An 18,678-nucleotide genomic window follows, 5' to 3' on the forward strand; every position below is an offset into this window, starting at 1 on the left:
GGCTTTTATCTTTTATTTCCTCTCTCTTGCAAAAAAACCCCCCACCATTTAAAATAATCCAATATATTACTGGATTATTATTGGAATCCTCTTCACTGTGTTATCATAGGGGGAATTTTTTTCAGGCATATTAAAATCATGAACTTAGAGCATAAAAATGTTCAAACAATTTCAAACATAAGAAGCCAATGTGAGGAAGAGTTAACTCTTCTAGTCACGGAAATTTTTTTTATCTTCCAATTCAAAGTCATTAAGAATCAAAACCAAATTAAAACACTTCTAATTCTACTGGTACACCTACAGCGTATCCCATAAAAAGGACTTAAGCAAGGACTGAAATATAAAAAGGATTATTTAAGTATTGTAACTTTTAGGGTTTTTGAAATGTTTCTAATTGAAATAGAGGTGAATATTCAAGTCATATTTAAGGAGATGCAATTTTCTCAGTGGTGTCACTGATACGGTCAGACCGTTTTGTTGCAAGTGAAGGAAAGGAGGATATGCTCTGAGCACTCAAAGAGAAAACAAACATCCACAGCATCATAATTTCCAACAGTATCCTTGATTAGATTTAGAATATTCAAGCTGGTCTCATGAAATAATGAAATCTAGAGGTTTTCAGTTAAAAACACAGGTCTTGTATGAGACGCCAAACTGTAGGAAATGTGTAAAAAAGGGACCTATTTCCTCCTATTGCTTTAAAAAGTCAAAACTGCAGTTAATCTTTCTTGTCAGATGTCCTTTTGTAGATTACAAACCTCACAACAGGTGGCCACTCAGAAAGATGGGGCAGAACAGTGTAAAAATCGCTTAACATAACTAGATTTCATGAAGATCAAGCGAAAAGAGTTCTTATTTTAGTTTTGTAATTGCTCATTTTCATACTTCCCTATACATACATTCAAGCAACAGTATTCAAAATAAAAAAATATTGATTGAAACAAAAATGTGGTAACTAGAATTTTTGTACCAAAGCATCTGAAATGTGAGAAGCAGAGTAGTCACTTAGAACTCTAAGAAGAAAAAGTTGAAGCACCAAACCCAGACTATATCCTTATTTAAATGACCATTAAATTTCTAGTTACTGTGGCACTGAAATTTCAGAAGAATCATATTTGTTTTATCTAGGTTTCTCTGGTTTTTTGAAACTCTATATAAAATCCACACTATTCAAGGATCTGTTTTGGAGCTGTGTTTTTAGCAGCACTGAGAAGTAATTCTCAACAGCAGCTTTGACACAAATACAGCATTTCTTCACAGAAAGGCTACTATTAAAGTGCTTTATTACCATGCCATGATACCTAATGTTTCTAACACTGTATATGAAAACAAACAGTGTGTGCTGCATCCACAATACAGAACTACTTCTACAGTTGAAGTACAAATGAGAAACAAAATTTATGGAATGAACTTCACTGAAAAGGAGCACTTACTGCCATTCTTTCAGCTGTGAGCCACTCTTCCTCTTCAGGATTACCATGTCGATGAGTGTAGTATGACACACTGGATATTACTTTGTTAACTTCATTTAGTGCATTCATTTTACCATTGAAAGAGGAAATTTGTAACAACCTGTGAGAAAAATTTAATGTAAGAAGTGTGGAAAACAAAGTCACCAGTGGCATATTATATTAGGAGCAGCATCTTACCTAAGAATCATTTTTAACCTAAATATTTCTAAATTTTTTACAGTTTCTTCTTGTCCTGGAACTCTTGAAGCTAAGTTCTTTAGAGATTTGATTATCATTGACAGAGCATCATTTTTGGCTTCATTCTTTGCTTCTTTTTTCAGTTCATCATCTGTTAAATTTTCTAAAAACTGTGGAACCATTTCTATAATTGGAAGGAAGTATTTCTTCACTGTATGTAATGTTAAAAATTCAAAACATTGTCCAAATGGCCTAAAAACAAAGACAAAAAGGGAAAGTGTCACAATCAGTAGGCATGCAATATTATGATAATAAGGTGCAATTGATTAAAGCGATATATTAATAAAGAAACTCATATCTACTTAGAAGCACATGAAATGATGAAGGTAGACACAACCACCTAAAGAGATGGAATGAAGGGAAGTGCTTCCATAAAAGTCTAAGCTGTCTGCTAACACAGTATTTTATACTGAGTCCAACTTTTGCAAATGCATAAACGATTATTTAGAAAAAAAACTTACTTGATGAGAGCTGCAATGATCTGAACATTCAATGCTGATCCACTCATGAATCGATCATGCAAGATCTGAAATCCATTTAATGTGCCAAACTTGTTGATAAGATCTACTAGCCAACCCTGTAATAAAACAAACAGTTATTTTCTGATATTTATGAAGTACCAACTAGAAACACTTTCAAGTACCTGTTAATAACAAAATTTGCTTTAGAAAGGTCTTTACACAACAGTTTACATATTCAGGTTTTAGGAAATGTTTGGAAACAGAGAACAAGATCTTTTCTGTTATCATGTCAAAGAGCCAATGCCATGTATGAGTTACTCAAAGAAATTTATTAAATATATAGGAATAAAATTGACTATAATTTAGGTCCAGCTTTGGCTGCTAAATTGCTACAGAAAGTCTGACAGTTCTGGTATTTTTTCTTTGTCCTGGATGTGATAATGCCACATATAAAAACATCAAGAATGCAAAGTAACATTCTTCTAAACGCAACTAGAAATGCAAGAGAAGTCCAAGGACACTGGAGTTTTTTTATCCTTGGTTCTTCCAAGTCAATATTCAGCAGTTCCACTAAACAAAAAAAAAAAACCCTAAAAACCTAATCCCCCCCCAAAAAATAATATTTAATATACATATAGATATATAAATATATATATATATATATATAGAAAATAGATATATATAGATATATATAGATTAAAAATTTGGTTAACTCCTGAAGTCTTATTAATGTCATTTGGAGGTCATTCTGACACTTCAGACTCAAGAACCAGAATGGCTTGCTAATCTCCACTTCCAGTTAAAAAAATAAAACAACAAAAACAAAACCCCAAGAAACCACAACTACAAAAACAAACAAACAAAAAGCCCAAACCTTCAATATCTCCCCAAAACAAAACCCAATCAAACCAAAGCCACTCAAAAAACCACACTGACAGTAGTATCTCATGTCCAATTAAAAATATTTCTTCCACCATTGGAAACTGTAAGGGAGGAGAGAAAATTTCAATTCTATGACACAATCTTCTCCTCAAAATGTGTCACTAACAAAATTTCATGTTAAGTGAGAAGGTAAATCCATCAACTGGCAAGTAAGCCAATTAACACAGTAGGAATGGCATTCCAGCAGAGTTGTGCCAGCTTACCACAGAAACACGTGACACAGTTTGATTGTGGACAAAGATAGGAAGAGTTAAAAGTGAAAATATACATTAAATCAGGAGTCATAAGCAGCAGAACATCTTAGTGATAGAGAGAATGAAGAGGGCATTTGCTCCCCACTCCAAAAACACTTCCCTAGAGCTGCTCTGTCATTAGGTAACACTGCAGAGAATAAAATCCAGAGGTCTGGAAAGGCTGTGATACCTTTGGTGATCGTGGGTCAGGAGGACGGGCATAAAGCTCATCTTCAGCGAGCTGGACTCCTGCAGGAACAGTTTCTGAGGGACGAGTACCATTGTATAGATGGAATTTGCAGTGAGGATTTAAGGCCATGGCAAGAAGTTCAAGAAGGGGAAACCAATCTTGTGACAGCTTGGCCACACAGAGTTCTACTAGTCGATGAGTGTTGTTAATAATACATCTCTGTTAAAAAAAAAAAGAACCAAGTAAGAATGTGGCAGGGGACTGTACAATGAATATGAACTATAAACTCAGAACATACAGGGTTCCAGTCCTCCCCAAATCATCTCTCATGTTTTATTTCCTTCCAAAACACTGGAGGCAATAAAATGAAACACTGACAGAAAGATGACTCCCCATTGCCTGTCCAGATCCATGCATACAAGAGTTTTCTCACAACCCAGTACTGAGTTTCAAAGATTAGATCCAGGTTTTACAGTCTCACCCTAATCACAAAGACAGTCTCCTTCCTTATTTAAATTACCATGCTCTTCAGAAATACAACTTTAAAAACTCACATGAATCTCAAACTTCCAGCCGCTCACCGCCTCGTCTGTAAGGATTTTTGTGAAGGATATTGTTAACCCATCTCGAAAAAATCGCTGGCATGCTTCACTTTTGACATCAAGGCCTATTTAAAATAAGAAAGAACAACAAACTATTAGAGCTGGAAATTCATTACTTGTTCCATGAACATTTTAAATGCTGAAAGCAGAGATTTGGTGTGCTGGTGTTGATAAGTGCTCATAGTTTATACAGGGCTGTGTTTTGATCTGGGCTGGAAACAGTGTTGGTAACACAGGGATGTTTTCTTTACTGCTGAGCAGCGCTTTCGGATCCGAGGTTTTCCTGCTTCTCACACCACCCTGCCAGGAAATAAGCTGGGGGTGCACAAGGATCTGGGAGGGGATACAGCCAGGACAGCTGAGCCTAAAGGACCACAGGGATATCCCAGACCATATGGTGTCATGATCAGCCTCCAGAGCTGAGGGAGAAGGAAGGAGGAGATGTTAGAAGTGATGTTGTTTGTCTCCCCAAGTCACTGTTACACATGATGGAGCCCTGCTGTCCTGGGGATGGCTGAACACCTGCCCAGCCATGGCAAGTGGTGCGTAAATTCCTTGGTTTGCTTTCCTGGCACACACGGCTTTTGTTTTATCTGTTAAACTGTCTTTATCCCAACCCATGAATTTTTTAACTTTTGCCTTTATGATTGTCTCTCCCATTGCAGTGGAGGGGCAGTGAGAGAGTGGCTGTGTGGTGCTTAGTTGCTGGCTGGGGTTAAATTACAACATTTGGACTTCAACGGTTTGGTGTTTAAAGTTTCAGAATTGATTTTAAACAAGTCTTGGATGAAAACAAACTCAAATGAACAAAAAACTCCATAGATTAATGTTTTAGTAACCATTATGTTTACTAAGTTATGCTACATTATGTTTCTATAGATGTACTAGCAAAAATAACAGTACTATCTTTATCTTCCATTCTTCTTTATGTTCTCTCTTATTTACTTGCTAACAACAAAACCAGTAAGTGAAGAGGGGTAAAAATAAGCATTTCAAGGAAATGCAGAAGATACAGCTTCAGCAAGGAACTCAGTAGTGGTCCCACAGAAATGCAGATGAATCATCTTGAGAGAGATGGAGATGGTCTTCAGTGCTGGGAACAACTCCCATTCCTGGGGCAGCCTAACTTTTGGATGCTCAGGTGCCCATGCACACACAGATTTAATTTTACTTTTTGTCACTAGGGCCTCCCTCTCTTCCCCATTCCGTGCAATTCACCAAAAACACAGATTTGGGATCAAGTCTTAAGGTTTATACTATGTAGTGAAATCTCATTTCAGTTTAAGTAAGTTATAAATTCCAGAAGTTGCCTTGCATCTTGCTTGCGTATGTCACATATGAAAGTTCTGGCAGCATGTTAAAAACTGAGTGGAAATGTTAGGAGCAATACAATCCTTTTGGAAAGAAAGAATGGAGAATATTCTTGCCTATAAAAAACAAAAACCTTGAAATAAACCATTTTTTCATCTTTTAAATTTATAGCTCCCAATTCACTATGACATTTATTTCTGGAGCAAGTCTCATTACTGAAAATACTCCGTAAGTATTCCAGATTTATTGCGAAGATAAACATCAGTCTAGCTATTAAGTGCTATTTTTCAAATAGGTTTTCTTCTATTAGCAAGTAACTCCAGACTATCTGTTGATAGTTTCATGGCTCATTGTTTAACAAAGAATAATAGATCAATGCCTACACATAAAAAGAGAATTTTCCATAAATGGGTGCATCTGCCAGGAATAATGCAAGTCACAGTCTAACAGGATTCACACTACTCTGTCAAATTTGCTCCTTTCACTTGAAGGTGCTAATGCTGACATTTCATTCACATATGTACTTTCAATTAGTTCAGTTATGTCCTTTTCAATTGTAGTTCCAGAAAAGATCTAAAGAGGATGCAAATACCACTCTTATTTTATACCCAGGGTCACAAAGAAGTAGCTATGCTGCAGTAACCCCAGAATGCTGATGGCCATTGGCCCTGTTAGGAATAAAAGCTATTTAAGAGCCCTAACCACAAGAAAATGGTGCATGACAAAAATATTTAGTGGGGTCTTCCTAGGTTTTGTTGCTTCACAATTTAAATTTAAAAATTTAAAAAGATACAGTCAGAAATACAGAGTTTATGTAATTCAAAAGCTGGTTATTTTTCAATCTGTTCTTTCATTTCCTCCTTCTGGAAACAGATCTTGTCAGAATATGAAAAATTCCCAGTCAGGTAGCAAGGAGTCCAATTTTAGATGTTACAGTAATAATGGAGCAGTTTAATCCATTAAGAAATATACACAACAGAACCATTTCTATTGCTTCTCTATATATACCCCCCTCTCAAACAGTGCCTGCCAAGCCCTGAGCTACCATAACAGTGTCAGTTACACCAAGTTACACCCTATCATATTCCTTGAGAACTGGAAGTTATTTAAAAGGAACCATGTTAGCCATCATGTAACTTCAAGTAGCAAAAAATCCTCCAAAAATCTAGGATGTAGCTGTAAAGATAACACAGTAAACAACTACTTCTAAGAGTTTTCCTTGTTTTCTCCTTATCCAATAATCCCTGTGTGCACACCCAGGAATTCATTTAGACAGGAAGAGGAAACATAATTAAGTAGCAACACAGAAGTACTTCTTAGAATTGCACACCAACAATTTAATAAAAATTAAACTGCAAAAGCATATGAATATGTTTCCACTGTTTTTCACAACTTCAAGAGGAAAAACAATCTTTTCTTTTGGGGAACTTTCAACTAAGCCTGATGCTTTGGGGAAGTACATTGATGTCAGGAGTAGCTACAAGCCTCATTCTGCTCTTATTACTTCACTGCATTGACAGATTTTAGGTTTTGTTGTTTTTTTTTTTTAAAGATGACTTAACAGCTGGCAGAACATACATCTCCTCTCATAAATCACAAGAAGATAATTTCTTTCTACTGCACTGTTCCAACAACACAGACACAAAGGTGGCTGCACTTTCTTTTGAAAAGTTGGCATTTTTTTTTTTCCTTCAGAACAGATGTGATCCCTTGAACATCCTACACTTGCCTGAGGATTCCTGCCAGACCCAGCTACACAGAAAGCCACCAATTCCAACACAACTACAGCTGATAAATCAGTGTTGGCAACAATATGTCATTATTCTGTGCTGGATCACAAGGATGCACGATAACTTTTGTTCCTTCGCAGAGAGCTCCCAAGGCAAAAAAGACTTAACAATCGAGACAACCCAGAATATCATGACCACAATCAGATTTTTAGTCTTAAATCTGCCTAAGAATAACATTCATTAACATGAAAATTAAGTTGTCCTGGGCCAGCACCTATGCAGAAGAAAGAGCAGGCACTTTGTATGACACAATATTCGAAACACAAAGGGCTGCTAAGTGCAGACATCCTAAAAAATTACTTTGCTGTGACTCTTGTTATTATTCAAACACGAGCAACCTCCCAGGAGAACAGAACTTTCCAGAACACATGGCAAACCAGTCAATCTGACCAGCACAAATTTAACAAACACATACACTGTTCTGATATGGAACTCTCTTACTCCCAAGCCAAACACCAGCAGGCACTGGTAGGACTATTAGTCTAAGCCATGCTGTTTAAAATGCCAACTTTTCTCTGACACTCTTAAAAGTGCACACGTGCCAAATCTGAACAAAAATTTATGGCAAGACATTTGAAAGCTAGACTAGAAACTTATTAAAAAATAAAAACAACTAGAATTCTTTGAGTTTTAGCATCTGCTATAAAGACCAAACCCACTAGGTTTGATATCAAAGTGAATACAGAAAACAGGTATGACAGGAATGACAGGATTTTTACGTCTCTGAGCTTATTCAACTTCCCTACTCATGCTAAGGCACCTGTTTCTAAATACATTAATGGCTTTTTTTAAAGTTCTCATCTGTGAAGATTTTGCATAGCACTCTGACACAATCTTCTAGACCAGGGTTGTAACAGAATTTATTAACAGTTTTTAAGCCTTCACCAGGGATTCAAAAGAAGAATGTTTGCACACCAGTGCAATAATCAGATGTCTTTCAGTTACCTTTTTTACTTAGGTCAATAGCAGCTTCTAGAAGAACTTCTAATTCCCCCTTCGGCAATACAGGAACAACCCATCGAGGCCTATATTCAAAAACAAATAAACTCAAGTTCAATTGTGCTTCTGAAAAATCAAGAATTCTTGCCCCATTGTAATGCTTTTAAATATAGGCTCAGTACACAGATTTTTAAATGCCTTGACACTTAGTATTACACTAGTAATACACTTAGTATTATGCCTAGCCTTAGTATTACACTAACCAACCCAAACAAAAATGCATTCTGCTTTAAGCTTCTTTCTCTTTACAACTTTAACCCAACAAAAAAAGCATTTCAAGAGATCCAGTGAAACAAAGATACAAAAATTATGATTCCACTATCAAGACGCTTGCACAAGTCATCTACAGCTTGACAAAAAAGCGTGAAAATACCTGTTGATCATGTCATCCAACTTTGCCAGGTCTGTGTGTGGAAATGCAGGCTCCTCATCTTCAAGCTGAGGTGGAGCATCAGCTTGGCCCTGCTCATCAGGCGGGGTAGCTGGGGAGTTCTCATTGGAAGAATCAGGTGAAGAAGTCTAAAATTGGGATGAAAAATACTTTAAGTACTACCTGGACTTGTTTTGGCAGTTTTCTATCATGATGTATTCCAAACAATCATCTCAAGCACATACTAATATAAAATATTTTGATTTCAGATTTATTAACAAGAAACAGAGCATAAAATGTGCTATATTTTTTCTATCATGGCAGTTTAAAAATCAAGTCACTTTCCCAGTGAGAAAGTGGGATTTTTGTGGTAACAGTTTCTACTTTCAGCAGATCATTTTTCCAGAAGGTGAAATAAATACACTGAAGCTCCAGTTTTTACTTGTCCAGAATCTTGTCCGGAAAAGTTGATTACTTTAAGTAGGTAAGTTTTCAACAAAAGCACAGAACAAACACGAAAAACACTTTCTTAAAGAGTTTGCTAAAAATTATTCACTCACTACTATAACCATCTACTAATCAACCTCCAAGAACATGACTGTTAAATCCACTTTGATGGGCCATGCAAAACACAACACATTTTGCAGATGTCGCTTATTATTCATACACAGAAAAAGCATGAACTGACAATAAGAGCAACACTTAGGAAGACAAAACCTCAAGAACATTTTTCACCTGCTGCACCACATCTGGTTGGCAAGGAGTGTTATTTTCTTCACAGCAGCCTGTAGGGTGCTGGGTTTTGGATTTGTGACCAAAACAGCACTGGGAACACACCAGTGTTTTGTCTGTTGGTGAACCGTGCTGACACAGATTCAAGGCCTGTTTTTCTCTTTGATAACTCCTGTCAGAACTCAGACATAGGCAGGAGATACCATGAGGTAGAAGCAGGAAAGGCCACCTGGGATCTTGTCAGAGTATGAAGAAATGCAATGAGGAAAGCCAAGACTCAGCTGGAATTAAACCTGCCTAAGGATGTAAAGAGGAACAACAGGGGCTTCTTCCAATACATCACAACCAAAAAAAAACACACAAGAAAATGTGGTCCTGTTGCTGCCTCAGCCAGGAGACTGGGGAGGAGGTCTAGAGGAAGGAAGTTTTCTTTTGGTTGAGAAGACTGGGTAGAGACCATAAAATTAAACTTCATATCCACAGGTCCATGGGCCCTGATGGGATGCACCCACAAGTGCTGAGGGAACTGCTGGAACCATAGTGAGGCAGGAGAGGTGTGTAAGGGCTGGAAGAAAGCAAACATCACCCCAGCCTTCAATAAGGGCAAGATGGTGGACCCAGGGAACTACTGGCCAGTCAGCCTCACTTCAAGCCCTGGAAAGGTGGCAACAGTTCACTCTGGAGGCCACCTCTACCCACATGGAAGACAAGAAGATGATCAGGAGAGGTCAGCATGGATTCACTAAAGGTAAATCATCTTTGACCACCCTGATTGCTTTCTATGATGAAACAGCCACCTGGATGGATAAGGCAGAGCAGGAGATGTTTTCTGCCTCAACTTCAGCAAGGCTCTGACACTGTCTCTCACAGCATCCACATTCACAAACTCAAGAAGCAAGGACAGGGTGAGGGGACAGTGAGGTGCATTGAGAACTGGCAGACCCCAGAGGTTGGTGATCAGTGGCACAGGGTCCAGTTGGAGGCCTGTCACCAGTGGTGGCCCCTAAGGTTCAATACTTGGCCCAGGATTGTTTAAATTATTCATCAATGACCTGGGTGAGGGTAGATGCCTCCTCAGTGAGTTCTCTGGTGACACAAGCCTGGGAGGAGGGGCCAATACCCCAGAGAGACCTGCAGCCCTTGGGAACGACCTCAACAAGATGGAGAGATGGGCACAGAACCTCCTGAAATCCAGCAAAGGCAAATGCAGGGTCCTGCACTGGGGAAGAACAACCCCAGGCACCAGGACAGGTTGGGACTGATCTGCTGGGAAGCAGCTCTGGGGAGAAGGACCTGGGGGCCCTGGTGGGCAATGAGCTGTCCCTGAGCCAGCACCGTGTCCCTGTAGCCAGGAGGGTCAGTGGGATCCTGGGGTGCCTTAGGGAGAGCACTGCCAGCAGGTCAGGGAGGGGATCCTGTCCCTCTGCTCAGCCCTAGTGAGGATCACCTGGAGTGCTGTGTCCAGTTTGGGGTCTGTAAGTACAGGAGAGACATGGAGCTCCTGGAGCAGATCCAGTGGAGGGTGACAAAAATGATGAAGGAACTGAAGCATCTCACTGAGGAAAGGCTGAGGGGAGTGGGCCTATTTAACTCAGAGATGGCTTAGAGGGGACAACATCAATATCTGCAAAAAGGCTCTGCTCGGTGATGCCCAGCAATAGGACAAGAGGCAACAGGGAAACACTGAAACACCGAAGTTTCACCTGAACATGAGGAAGAACTTAATAGTGAGGCTGACTAAGCACTGGAATGGATTGCCCTGAGAGGTTGTAGAGCCTCCTTCTCTGGAGATACACTGTCCGGTCACAATTCCCAGTAAGGTGGACTAGGGAACCCTGCTTGAGCAGGGAGCCTGTATTAGATGACCACCAATTGTCTCTTTGAACCTTACCCAGCCTGTGATGCTCACTCTGCCCCCAGCAGTTAGCAGGGCAAGAGGCTGGGAGGGGACACAGCCGGAGGGCTGACCTGAAATGACCCAAAAGATACTCCATGCCACGGAGCGTCACACTTGGCAATAAAACAAAGGGGTTTTTTCCCAAGGCAGCTGTTGCTTGGGGACTGGTTGGGCATCCATCAGCTGGTAGTGAGTGATGGCACTTGCATCACTTGTTTCCCCCTACCCCCTTCCATTTATTAAACTGCATTCATCTCAGCCCAAACAGCTTATCACTTTTTCCTTCCAATTCTCTTCCCCATCCCACTGAGGCAGAGGGAGTCAGCAACAGTGGAGACTTCCTTGGCAGTTCAGGGCCAGCCCACCCCACATATCAAAGTACAATTCACTCTCAGGAAGGAGCAATCGCTAAACCTTATGGTATTTTAAAAAAATACCATCTTCATACTGAATTAAATAACAAATTCTTCATTCATTCTTCATTCATTCTTCAAATGGTTCTTCATTTAAATGGTTCTGGCTTTATATGATATTGTTTAAAAGCATCTTCTCTGGTATTTTTTCCCCAACAAAAAAGAATCATTACACTGTGATCTAATATATGAAAGCTTTTGCTTTTCTTCTGAAAGCGAGGAACATGAGAAGCTGTTCAGGAAGTAAAGTACAATGAACAGAGACCAGGATGCAGCTGCTCTGTAAGGGCTGATACCTGAGTAAGCTGCTTTATCCAGAAAGTGCTTTTGCAGAACTGAGCAGAAACCAAACTCACCGGTGTAGTGTGGTTTTACCAATCTGTGGCAGGTTCTACAATGTGGTTCTGAGGAAGCTTCTGGTATTAATCCAAGAAAGCTTCTCATCCAAAATAGGACGAAAATTACGCTACTGCCTGAAAAGGGAGCATTTTTTACCATGCCATGCTCTCTAACCATATTTACTCTGCCAATACCACTGCCTTCATCCCTCAAAATATTGTACTTCCAGACATGCACACGAAAATGTCTAACTCAACTAGAGATCTCCAGAAATAAATTCAAATAATTCAGGAACGCTATTTCTAAAGAACAAATTCCTTTATTTTAAGATGAATTGATTGTTAATATCATACCTGATTCTGCTGGAGGGGAGGCTGGGACTGTCCATCAGGAGCCTGGCCCTGGCTATCATTCCCTCCTACCGGAGAGCCACGAGTCGTGGCTGTCATACTCGACACAGGGCAGATCTTTGCAATTTTGTCTGCTTATGTAGTTGATGTGAGAGAAGAAATTATAGTCCACTTAGTAAAGTTGAAGTACCAGCATATGCTTGCCTTAAAAAGCTCCAACTCAAGAACATGCCATCTTGCAGAGACCATTGCATAACCTGGAGGGGGAAAAAAAAAGACAATATCCTGTATTAATACATGCATGGAAACAATCTGCACCTGTAAAAGAACATTACAGAAACAAATACACTTCTATAGAGAATCTCCTATTTTAGACTTAGTATTTCTTTTTATTGAATACAACTGACAAAGTCACATTTGAAATATTTAACACTATTTTAATGTTCTAAGTAAAAATTACACCTATAATCACCTTTATACCATTGAGAAACTGACACACATTTCAAATGTGTGGCTGTTTACTCTGTGCGCAGAGTAAATGTGTGCAGCTGTTTACTCTGACTCTTTTGTGCCTGAATTCCTGCAGGAGATCTGAATTCAAGGTACTGCTCAAGGTCTATGAGGAAATGACCTGATTAAGAGCCTAAAAAGCCAAATTTGTAATCTTTTCCAACACTCTCCTCCTGACACAGTCTAACTGCAGATGTCAGAGGGAGTTAAGAGACTGATTCTACCTCAGTGAGACAAATAGAGACCCTGCAGCCAAACTCCTCTTAGCACACCAGTATTCACCCAGGGAATTTGACCTGTATTCCCTTTATCCAGCATGTGCCTATGAAAGCCTGGGCCCACTGGCCTTTCAGTCCCCTACAAACCCATCACATCCCCACCAAGTGGTTTAGCAGATTATATGAAGAAAACTGTGACATCAGATTTGTTGAACTTGTAACAGTACACAAACAGCTCCATATTCACTGTGTTTCTACTTCACTGTGTTATTCACAGACAAAAAGAGTTGCATTAAGTTATAGCAGCAATTCCACTCTTTACCACCAGGCATTGTATAACCACAGAAGCTGAAATGTAATTTCCCAGAGCAACTCAGGCTTTCAAGCACCACATAAAACAAAAACAGTTCTCAGAAAGTTAAAAAGCCAAGTAAGGTGATACAAAGAGTTGTATGAGCTTCCAGCAAGATGCTTTTGGCAGTGCTGAGTTCCTGATCCAATCACCAAAACCTCAAGTTAACAACTGGAGTGAAATTTCTGTTGTAACACTATGCACATTCCTAAGTGTTTTATAATGATGTCTCATCTCAAGTTAAGTTTCAATGCTGTTATCTTACTCCAAGACATTTAAAAATCTTTTCGTACATTGTGTGAATTTGCAAGGCATTACATATCCAATAAAACTTGACTGAATACACTCTAACTCCTCTGCCCAGTCTGCAATATTAACAGCACCAACAAACTTAGACATCTCTATTAATGTCACTAGAATAACGTTCACTTTTGAATAAAATTGTATTGTTTCAAAACAGTCCATTGTAATTAATCTCTAGCTTTCATAATTCATATTCATAAGGCTTAGTAAGCCTACTAAGTCCAGAACAAATGCATTACCAACTCAAAACTTACTTTAGGAAGAAACTGATTTTTGAAATGCAATTTTTAAAATTAATGTATTTGGTATTTAATCCACACTTTTTAAAAAATGGCCTCCTGAGTATTTAATTGTTTTCTACTGATGTTTATAAAGATCACTACAAAGAAAGTTCCAGCAAGAGTAAGTTTCCTGTCACATATATATATACATACACACACACTGCAGTCTACTGCAGTTCAATGCAGTCAGTTCCCCTGCACTACCTGATGGAGGTTTTGAGGTACTCACATAAACCAGTGAAATCAAACTGCTGCCAACTCTCACTGCACCTTTCTGCAGCCCTAACCCAACCACCACCACGAGAAACCTCCTTTAATCACCACCATTCTTCCTTAACAGGGCTGGGTCACACAAGGGCCACATAAACGACTTGTGCTGGCACAAGGAGTGAGGTAACAAAGCAGCAGGAAAAGGGTAAAACGGCTCATTTCAGCAGCAATCCTGGTCCAGGCTGGCTTAAACTGCAGACAGAAGTGTCCACCAGCAGCTGCAGTTCCACAATAGCTGATGCCAAGGACAAGCTGCTTGATTTCATCTCTTCCCTACCCTAAGGCTTTGGGCTGAATTATCATGAAGTGAGCTGGTTCAGAGTACTAAAGGAAACAACAACAAAACCCCACCAAATGTACAAAGACTGACTATTTTTCAGTTTCTTTAATTATCTGAAGTGGTGCACCGCAAGGCCAGAGAGTATTCCCCCTATGCCAGCCAGGGAACCAGGACAAACTGCAGCTCTCCTGTCAGACAGACTGACACTAGTGTGAATTTACTCTCACATTTTGCCTCTGTACTTAGCTGAAGGATGTGGGCAAAGCATTCCCGTAAATTCCATTCTGCTCAAGGCAAGTAGCACAACTTAACAAGGAGATACAAGAAAGCTACTACTGAAATAGCCAATTTACTCAAATTCTTGCAAATTCGTAGAATTAAACCAAATCTAAAGAAAATATTATTAATTTTGTAGATGCTAATAAATACAAAACATTTACATGAAGGACTAATCTATATTTTTCTTCCTCTTATTTAGGGATTGCTTGCTTAAGAGTCTAATCATGATTCTCCATGCATATTACTTAATTACATTCCCAGGAAAGTGTATTTCAAGGCTTTCACAGAATTTCACTTGTTTTAGTCATGTGCATTAGACAAGGCCGACTTCCTAAGTGAGTTCATCACTTCTCCCTCCCAATTGTGTGACATCCTCAAGACCCACAACAGTAACTTCAAATTATGCTGCAGCTAACTAAAAACATTCCATCTCCAATAAATCATCTGACTGGTTCTTGTAGTATCTGCATGATCTCAACTGCAGGGATATCCTTTTTTAGGTATTTTCCTTTTAATTACAGAATATACAAACATACTTTTGTAAATGCAATCATAATCCAATTCATGCAATTTAAACAGTATTAAAGGCAGTGGTTTACCAGTCCTGTTTTCAGCCACTCATTTACCATTTATGTTTCAGAGAAACATCAAACTGCATGCCCACGGAGAACACACCACTGCTTTAATCTCTCTAGAACTAATTAACCATGAAACTTCAAATTCCCATTCACTTCTTTAATTCAGACTATTCAATTTCAATTTTTTAGAGTTACAATGCACCAAGGCACAGTTTGGCTTAGCTCAAGAATAGCCTTTATACCTATTTAAAATTAATTTGATAATTTATAAACAAATGTAAACTGATGCAGTGACATATTGGTTTTAAGTGTACAGACAGCCCAACAGAACAATTCAAACTGCCTGCATCCAGCTGAATTCTAATGGATACTCTATGGTAGTTTTTATATACATCTCATTTCTACTATTTCTGATTTTGGATTCAGCACACTATCCCAGAATCAACAGAATATGCTGAGTTGGAAAGGTCTCACAAGGATCATCAAGTTCAACTCCTGGCCCCACACAGAACCATCCCCAGGAGTCACACCACATGCCCAAGAATTTTGACCAAATGTTTCTTGAGCTCTGCCAGGCTGGTGCTGTGACCACTGCCCTGGAGAGCCTGTTCAGTGCCAATTACCCTCTGGGGGAAGAACCTTTTTCCAATACCCAGCCTAAACCTGCCCTGACACAATTCCAGGCCATTCCCTCAGGTCCTGTCACTGTCACCACAGAGCAGAGATCAGTGCTGCCCCTGCTCGTCCACTCACAAGGAAGTTGTAACTGCAGTGAGGTCTCCCTCAGTCTCCTCCAGGCTGGACAGACCAAGTGCCCTCAGCTGCTCCTCACACGGCTTCACCTCAAGGCCCTTCCCCATCCTCATGGCCCTCCTTTGGACATTCCCTAAGAACTTCATGTCTTTCTCACATTGTTGTGCACCAGCTCAGGGCGAGGCTGGCACAGAGCAGAGGGGACAATCCCCTCCCTTGCCCAGATGGCCATGATGGGCCTGATGCCCTTCAGGACAGGGATGTCCCTCCTGGCTGCCAGGGCACTGCTGACCCACATTCAGCTCTCCATTGACCAAGGCTCCCAGGTCCCTTTCTGCAGCACTTCCAGTACCTCATTCCCCAGTCTATCCATGTATCCAGGGTTGATCTATACCAGGTATAAGCCACACTAAAAAAAAAATCACCATCTTTACCCAAAGCTTTCAATGGATGTTTTAACACAAGGTCAAGATGGAGACAGAACCCTGTGAAGTGACAAACTCACTCCTCCACTGCTAATCAAGCAGTGCATGAGGCTATGAAGACTGAGTCAAATGAATCCCACTGACACTTGCTTTTGATGCCAACTGAGAAAATCCCTATTTGACATGTTTTTCCCATCTCCTTATGTCACCCTGATCCAGCACTAAATTTTAAGTGAAAGCCATTGCTCCACCTGACTCCTTGGATTTTCGGTAGCCCCAGAAAAAGACAACTATAGATTTTTTGACTCTGTATGATCCCCATTCAGAAGGCACCACCCAGTGTGAGCAGCGTTCCAAGAGAGCCCCTGCTGCCCACACAGAAGACACCAGGCACAGCAGTGTCCTCCAGGAGGGGCCTCTGCTTCCAGGCTCAACCATCAGTACAGCTGCACACCTGAACCTCACCACAGTCTGCAACCTCATGCCTATGAGGGAGAATCTATGAGGAAGAATAGGTTAATTTTGTTTTGGGGAGAAATCAAGCACCTTTTCAAAAGTCAGGGAAAAAAATCAGATGTGGGTTCCTGGATAAGCGGCAGGTAGGAAGCAAATAGGTACACAATTCTCTGTTACATGGTAACATGTCACAGCAAACACAAAGGATGGTATCCCAGCATGCAATGATAAAGGAACAAACACAATTTTCTAATACAGCTGACTTCTAGAATGGCCTTCATTTGAGTTTCTCAAAGTCTCTTCAAAAGTGACTGAAATACCCCATACATAACTGCCTATTCCCCTGAATTACCTACTTATAATATAGAGTCTCAGAAAAAAAGCAAATGCAAGGTGCCAGATGACAGAGGCAGACCTCAAAATACATTTTATTATTCATGAACATTACCTAAGCCCTATCCAGTAGGACAGACCTATTTTTCCTTTAACTAAAGTACTCTGGTTATACACAAGTGAGGACATATGTCACAAAATCTACTTTGCCATGTGGTAACAATGAATGCCAGAGTGAGAGTCTGCTGAGCATGTAACAGCAGAGTTTTCTAACAAGCATACAGCCATTTATTTACAGAATGATGTTCCCATGAAACGGGAGCTCCCAGATGTGCTTCATCACAAGTGCTGTACTGCAAAAAGGCTTAACAGCAACAATACAAATTTGGGGTTGAAGGGTATCACTGATTTGTTTCATACAGGATTCCAGGAACTGCCTTCTTAAAACCTTAATAAGTACTGACTCATCACAAGGATTATGATGTGATTCTAGTTTAAAAATTCTAGACTTCTACCCTATTCCTTTATTTCAACCAGAACGACTTCTCAACTAGAAATACCTCCCCCAACAAATCTGTAACACTGACCTAATTCAGGAGTTACAATATATACACACCCCCACACATTTTCCATTTTCTTTCCTCCCTGAGCCTTGTATCTTTTAGAAAGGAGGAAATTATTTACATAATCAGAATAGAGAACTGGAGGTCGCAGCATTTCACTCATTTACACTGACATGCACTGAAAGTGAAATCCATTCAATGATTAATGCCAAACCTGTCATTAAGCTACTATTCAGTAGAGCAAGAAGTGTCTAACTTTCAACATTTAAAAAACACCTGATAAGCAGCAATGAGAAGATGTTATCTCACACAGCATATATTACCAAAATAAAATAAATACTCTTTAATACAATAAATACAAATAAATACCTTTTAAATCCCTTCTCCTCCTAAAGAAGTGAGTGTATATGAGACTAAGTCAAGTGCATCAGGTTCCAACATTAGTTCAAAGCAATTAATATCTTAATGGTACAGAACAAGACAGAATTTGAGCAATTGTAGTGGTTACAAACTAAAACTACTCTTATGGAAAAATAGGTTACTTCAAGTAACTTTTTTTGGTGACTGTTCCACATCATACACCTGAAATTAAGTCAACTGGCAACATAAGTTTCTGGAACACTGAGAACATCTATATATACAAACAAATCTCTTTGCCCTCAAATTCAAATAACAAAATAAATGGGAATCTCCTGAAACACACTTCAGTTCTTTCAGGCCTCTTTTCTTTTTAATTTCA

The 18,678-nt window shown here is 39.5% G+C and overlaps 1 protein-coding gene across 2 annotated transcripts in view; it reads right to left on the reverse strand.

Annotated features, from left to right (window-relative positions):
• The window catches only part of USP9X (ubiquitin specific peptidase 9 X-linked), a 97,142-nt gene that overhangs the window by 60,610 nt on the left and 17,854 nt on the right, over window positions 1–18,678 (reverse strand). For both annotated transcript variants that reach the window (XM_083855332.1, XM_083855331.1), the window contains exons 2-9: window positions 12,342–12,595; window positions 8,611–8,756; window positions 8,184–8,263; window positions 4,090–4,202; window positions 3,536–3,754; window positions 2,171–2,286; window positions 1,650–1,901; window positions 1,434–1,572 (exon numbers count right to left, since the gene is read on the reverse strand). In XM_083855332.1, the coding sequence (XP_083711458.1) occupies window positions 1,434–1,572; window positions 1,650–1,901; window positions 2,171–2,286; window positions 3,536–3,754; window positions 4,090–4,202; window positions 8,184–8,263; window positions 8,611–8,756; window positions 12,342–12,437 (1,161 nt within the window). In that variant the 5' untranslated portion in view covers window positions 12,438–12,595. The remainder of the gene's footprint in view (window positions 1–1,433; window positions 1,573–1,649; window positions 1,902–2,170; window positions 2,287–3,535; window positions 3,755–4,089; window positions 4,203–8,183; window positions 8,264–8,610; window positions 8,757–12,341; window positions 12,596–18,678) is intronic.

This window comes from Zosterops lateralis, assembly GCF_965231275.1.
Source record: "Zosterops lateralis genome assembly, chromosome: 2".
Lineage (NCBI taxonomy): Eukaryota > Metazoa > Chordata > Aves > Passeriformes > Zosteropidae > Zosterops > Zosterops lateralis.